We start from the raw sequence: 6,602 nt of genomic DNA on the forward strand, positions 1-6,602 counted from the left end.
GAATGTCCTAAAGTGCACTGTAAATGTTTCTTTCCTACAGGAACGTTTGTAAGTCAACGGAAGTTCGTCGTTAATATACGAAGGTTCTTAGTAAATTTACGAAGAAAAATCGTAAATGTACGAAGTCTGTTGTAAATTTACGAAGCCCTTCGTAAATTTACGACGGGCTTCGTTAATCTACGACGGGTCTTCGTAAATCTACGGCGGACCTTCGTAAATAAACGAAGGATCTGTTGGCAATTTTTTTGCCGAAGGATCCGTCGTTAATTCCAGACGTATAATTACGAAGGTTCTCTGTATATTAACGAAGGTTCTTTGTTTATTAACGAAGGTTCCCTGTAAATTTACGAAGGATCTTTGTAGATTTACGAAGGTGCTTCGGAAATTTCCATTGTGATTGTAAAATCGACAGAGATCGTTCATAAAATTAACGACGGTTTTTGTAAATATACGAAGACTTTCGTAAATTAACGAAGGAACCGTTGGCAATTTTTTTGCCGAAGGATCCGTCGTTTATTCCGGACATTAATTTTTACAGTGTGGTACACACCAAGTTACTACCTGGGTTTTTCTGCGTGCCAATGCACGACATTAAACATGCACTTCGTAACGCACGAATTTGGGCGCGATAATGCACGATTTGGTGCGCAAGTTTGCAGGAACTCGTGCATTGTCGCGCACAAATTTGTACGTTACGAAGTGCATGTTTAATTTCGTGCATTGGCGCGCAGATAAACCTACATGGTAATTTAGTGTGTAATTTTTTGTAACGGTTATGCGGACGTCAGAGCACAAGAAGACAAGGGCCTGACACGTTAGACCCGAGGCCACCCCTTCAACCCTCTCAAAGGCTCCAAAGTTGGATCCAAATTAAAATAAATGTCAAACTTTCACTAAGAATCACCTGTCCCATTTTTGCCCCTTGTCCTACCCCAACTGACCCTAATGCCCAAACTCTTGTATGCTGACATTCACCTTGAAATGGAGAGACTGTAGTGTAACATTTCAATGCACGGGACCAACATAGTATTTCCCCCAAAATTGACTAAATGGGACCAAGATAACTGCTGCAGCTTTTTGAAAATATCTCTGGTGTTTATGGATTGCCATCCCCAATATTTTGCTGACAATAAAGGTACCCCCCACAGGGTCCTTTGATGCCAGTATGGTCCAAAAGAAAAACGGCATACTTTGTGAAGTCAAAAAAAAGTGTAGTTTTAGTTTTAAGTCACTTTATTGTAAAGACTGGGAGTACCAAACTTATTTTTCACTGTAAAATGTTGCCATTTACTATTTTCAACATATCCGAGTGCCGACACAATATTTAAAAATGAAAGTTTTTTAATTTTTAAAAAACTACCACGGCCACTGTTCTGAATTTTTGTTATGAGTGTTCCTAAGGGAGTAGGCTACGATACAAACTATTTGGGGCCGGATCGGGAGCAAGTACGTTTTGGGCCATGATGTGGAATGCCCCCGTAATATATCTAATCAAGCCAAACTCTTCCCAAGCCGCAAACCAAATACGACTCTTGTATGCGATTACATTCTTCGCAATGTTGAGAGAATGTACGGGGGAGGACTGGGGACGCGCACGCAGCAACGTCTGAAGGCAATGATAATGGAAAATACGTACGAAGCATTCTTTAATTCGTTTTCTTCAACAAGATAACTGTTAAGTTTGTAAATTTATCACAAGGCAAAAAATAGTTCACCGGCTATCAATAATAAAGCCTAAGGTCAAATAGATTGTCAGAAAATAAGTACAAATCATGCTGTGATTCATTTTCTTCAACACAAATTTTCAGTTCGTGAATTCATCACTACACGAATAGGAAAAAAAAACAACAAATAAATACAGTACACTAGCAATTAACAGGAAAGTTTTAGATCAAACTTACTGTCAAACTGAGAAATTGACAGAAGACATTCTGCCTTTAGCCTGTAACAAAACAGTAGGTCTGACCAGAGAAATAGTGAAAGAAGACAAAACAGTGCACTGGCTATATTACGGTCGCCGGAATGCAGCGGAGTCTTCCCTTGCGCACAGACATGCCTCGCCAGGCTCAGGCGGAGGACATGGGATGCCTGAGCGGTCCACCTCTACGCCCGAAGCTTACGCCCGCGGCCGCGGCCGAGGGGCAACAGGGGCTGCCCGGCCCCCGGTGCGTCGCTCAGCCACAGAGGCGCTGAGCTCTTGCAAGCGTCCAGGCTGCAGGATCCGAGGCCTGTGAAGCGCCCACGCCCCGCCACGCGTAGAAGGGACGCCTCAGATGGCCCAGGTTGCCGTCCGTCGGCAGTCCGTGGAGAGTGTCCCACGTCGTCCACCCGGCGCTCGCCAACGAGGTCCAGGCCACACGGCACTACGCGGCGTCCGCGCCCCAGTCCGCGCAGGGCGGACAGAAGATTGAGCTGTGGGGCTGCTGGCGCGTCCGCTGAGCCCTTGTCCGCAGGGGTCACCACGGGCTGCGCGACTCCCTCAGCCGGCGGAGAGCCCTCAGCCGAATCCACCGTCGTGTCCTCCTCAGCGTCCGGGCCGTCGGCGTGGCGCCGCTCGTGGAACTCGGCCCAGCGCGTCCCCAGGGAGTCGGCCCCGGCCGCCCCCATGGGGGCCCTCAGCCGGCACTCGGAGCAACCCGCCGCCGCCAACCGCACGTCTGCACCGCACCTGGAACACGGGGCCAACTTAGATGCTTTAGGTAGCAAAAAAGGTGCAGTTGAGCCGACGAATCCACCACGCAGCTCAAACTTGTACACACGATAACTCTTCAAATCGAAGAGCGTTCATTGTTTGCTCTAACTGGAGCATGTCTGCAAGCATGCTCTAGCTAGCGCATGCCTGCCAAGCATGCACTTACTAGTGCATACATGCCATGTACACGCTTCCTGATGCAGGCATCTCCCTATCCCTTGTGCACTAGATGCATGCTTCAGCTAGCGTACGGCACATGCCATGTATGCACTAGTAAGTGCATGCTTGGCAGGCATGCGCTAACTAGAGCGTGCTTGCGGGCATGCTCCAGTTAGAGCATACAATGTACGCTCTTCGATTTGTAGAGTACTCTGGAAACGCAAACACACTTTAAACGGTATGCCTATGTGCGCGCTATTCGTAAGTGTGTGACTGTAGGCATATACTGTTTAAAACCGTGTGCTCACCAAGCTCACAGCGAGCCTGACCGATACTGCGAGTCCTGGGCAGCTGGACACACAGTTAAACACTGTGTGCACAGTTTAAAGCAGTGTGCCTAAAGGCACACACTTCAGACCAGTGTGCATGGGGCAGGGCCACGAGTAACCTAAAGACTTCAAAACTTCTTGGACTTCAAAACTTACCTGGCAGCCGTTTTCTTGCCGTGCAGGCACACTAGAGGCAGGGCGTCCCCGACGCGACCCGCCTCGGTCAACACGCGCCGGACGTGTCCCCAAATCGGCGCCCCGGACGCCGCCAGGCAGTCCAAGTTACCGAACATGAACAGACCTGCGGAAACAAAAACCTTTAACATTGCCAGTTTAAAATACACACTAAATGTTGTGTATCATTTTGTGCGAGACACCTCGGTTTTTTTGTGCAGATAAACTTAACGTGCCATTTTCGTGCGAAAAAATGCACATTTTTCCCCATTTTAGTGCAAAACCACGAACAAAATTGTACAAGAAGTTCGTGAGCACAACACTCTGTGACGTCTCGTACGAAATTTGTACAAAATCGTTTAGTGTGTATGCCGCCAATCTTGATATGATATGATCTTTGATAAAAATGTCATCAATATGTGCTGAGTGTCATCATTTAAAAGGGATGAAAACATCATCTACGATTTTGTTATGAAGGGACAACAAAGTTTTTAAGTGCATGGCGAGAGATTTCTCCCCAAGAACCTGAGAACACACTGGTGTAGAGGCTATGTGGCCGTTCCCTTCAAAATGCAGGCGCCGCCCAGGCGCGATTAGACAACGTTGCCGCCTTCACACTAAAGCACCATGTAGTTTTACATGCAGAAGTTGTGCAACTTGTGCATGCGTTTCTGAACGCGCGAAATTGTGCGGAACTCAGCACCGAAGTGAGCGTTGTAGCGCGTGAATTCGTGCGTTTTGCGCACATGTTCGATTTTGGGCGAAAAGCTACACTACAAACCTAAGACTTTTTTCTCTTTTGCTTATAGCATTTTTTGAGCAAACGTAAAATGGACTATTTTCTCCTTAACTATGCACAATTTTGATCGTTTTAAGGATATAATAGTGAATAGATTATGAAGAAATTGAAAAGTACATTGCATATGACAAAAAGTCCGGTTTAATGGACTAAAAACATTATACAATGAACAAAATAGTGCACAGCCAAAGCGAAAATAGTACTTATTACGTTTGCACAAAAACCTTTATGCAGGGGGCGGCAACGGCCTATCTAGCCCGTTGATTGCAAAACGCTTTGCGCAGATCAAAAGAGCACAAAATTTAAGGTGCATTAGGCCTAGTAGACTGCCCGATACTTCCAATTCAACCGAACACAAGGGCGGAATCATTTAGATCAACATGGCGCATTCGAGTTTTTCCTGAATTTGATGATTTCTCGTGTTTTTCGGTGTTTTCACTGCGCCTTAACAAAAAGTCAGGGGGGAAGTTTCGAGAAGAACAATTAGCCTAATGCACCCTAAATTTCAAGCCCTTTCCATCGGTGCAAAGCGTTTTAAAAAACACTGTCTAGTTTTTATGTTCTCGAACAAGTGCGCAACCTCTGCACTGACGGCGCGAGCATCGCTTCACGCTCTCCCTAGGCCGTTGCCACCCCCTGCTTTATGGCAAGAGGTAAATAGTCAATACCAGTAGTCTGAGTGTGACATGAGGCGGCTGACATTTGTCGTCCAGTTTCTGGACACCATGTTTCAAGGGTACGCACCGTCCCTGGCGCGGCTCAGAGCGACGCAGGCCCTGTTCTCCAGCTTCAGGAAGCCGACGTTGCCGTCGCGGTTGCTGCGCACCAGCGACAGGATGACGATGTCGCTCTCCTCTCCCTGGAAGTTGTCCACCGTCGTCACGCGGATGCGGCGTGCCTCGTCGCCGAAGCTGCGGATCTGCAAAAGACAGCAAACCTGCGCTCTCAGACTCGTATTGACTTTTTTCTCTCCATTATTGGCATTCTGTCCTTTGCTTGCGTAGTTTTTAAGCAGCAATAATGTGTAGCATGTCCTTTGTAACCATGTACAATATTGTTCACTATCAAGACCAAATTGTCATCAATTATTGACTATTTGTTAAGTCCAATTGCAATTGACTCTTTGTCAATAGCAAATTGTCTTCATGTCAATGTAACAAACAAAATCCTACATAAATATTGAGGAAATAGTACTTTTAATTGCTGTGTAAAATTCTCTTTAACAAAGGACAAAAAGTCAATAACAGTCTGAGAGTGTGCTAAGGTCCATAATTCCTCCTAGGCACTGAGGTTCCAAAAGCTATGAATGTAGCACTGAGATATCGCACCATACGTGCAACGCCTCAGTCATATTACACCTTACGTGCAATGCGTCCCGAAGATGCCCTATGCTAATGCATTGGAATTGGGAAGCATTGCACTTCATGTGCAATGTTTTTGCATTGCACCAATTGACGCTTACTGATAGCGTTTGGATTCTCAGTGGGGTCATCAACACTTTTCACTCTCAGGGACGGACTTTTCTTCACTGTGCACTACTAAACCAAGTGTGAAGAACTCCACACGTCAATTAAGAGTTCGAGGTGTATGCACTCTCCGGCTCGTACTGAGGGATTGTTTAATACCGTATTAACGTCACTGGTAAAACCAAAGCGTAGTTGTACGCTTCATTCATGCGTAGAACTACGCCTTCAGACCGATAGGCCCTTCTTGAAGCCTACACTCTCAGTCCGACCTATATGGACTTTTTTCTCTCTTGTTCATAACGGTTTTTGAGCAAACGTAAAATGTACTATTATCTCTTTAACTGTGCACAATTTAAACCGTTTTAAAGATAAAATTGTGAATAGATGATGTAGAAATTGAAAAATACATTGCAAATGACAAAAAGTCCGGTTTAATGGACTAAATACCATATGCAATGAACAAAATAGTGCATAGTTGAGAAAATACAGGGTGAGTTTCCTCAATGTGTCAATAATTTGCAGGCAGTTTGGGCATCCCTAGGGAACCATTTTTCACCAATGAACTAGTGGGCGCAAACGTCTAGGTACGGATATAATTGGTGTTTTGTAATTGGATTTTGCGCCTACGAGGTAGGCACCCGGTACCACTGAGGGCGGCAGGACCTGTCGAGGGGGTGTCGCGGGACTAGCAGTACTCGCGGGAGTGCCACTGACCTCGCGGAAGTATCCGAGGAATCCCGCCACCCTCGCAAAGACAGCCGTGAGATCCACTGTAACGGGGTCCACCATGACAGCCTCTTGAGACCCGCGGCAATCCCTCCCAAAAGACATTTGCAAGGTCCGCCGCACCCCTACGAGACTCGAAGCACCCCTCCTAGACCCGCGACACCCCCACGTGAGGTCCTGCGACCAGCAGTGGCAGCGGGTGCCTACCTCGCAGGCGCGAAGGCCAATTACTAAACACAATTACCCGGTTTGGGAAG

The 6,602-nt window shown here is 46.6% G+C and overlaps 1 protein-coding gene across 15 annotated transcripts in view; it reads right to left on the bottom strand.

Moving 5' to 3' along the window:
- Nucleotides 1-1,629: 1,629 nt before the first annotated feature.
- The window catches only part of LOC117651924 (NFX1-type zinc finger-containing protein 1-like), a 20,334-nt gene continuing 15,361 nt past the window's right edge, over nt 1,630-6,602 (bottom strand). For all 15 annotated transcript variants that reach the window (XM_034396516.1, XM_034396517.1, XM_034396519.1 and 12 more), the window contains 3 exons: nt 4,898-5,072; nt 3,337-3,481; nt 1,630-2,668 (listed from right to left, as the gene is read on the bottom strand). In XM_034396516.1, coding sequence (XP_034252407.1) covers nt 2,104-2,668; nt 3,337-3,481; nt 4,898-5,072 — 885 coding nt within the window. In that variant the 3' untranslated portion in view covers nt 1,630-2,103. The remainder of the gene's footprint in view (nt 2,669-3,336; nt 3,482-4,897; nt 5,073-6,602) is intronic.

The sequence above is a fragment of the Thrips palmi genome, unplaced genomic scaffold (assembly GCF_012932325.1).
Source record: "Thrips palmi isolate BJ-2018 unplaced genomic scaffold, TpBJ-2018v1 HiC_scaffold_6, whole genome shotgun sequence".
In the NCBI taxonomy this organism is placed as follows: Eukaryota; Metazoa; Arthropoda; class Insecta; order Thysanoptera; family Thripidae; genus Thrips; species Thrips palmi.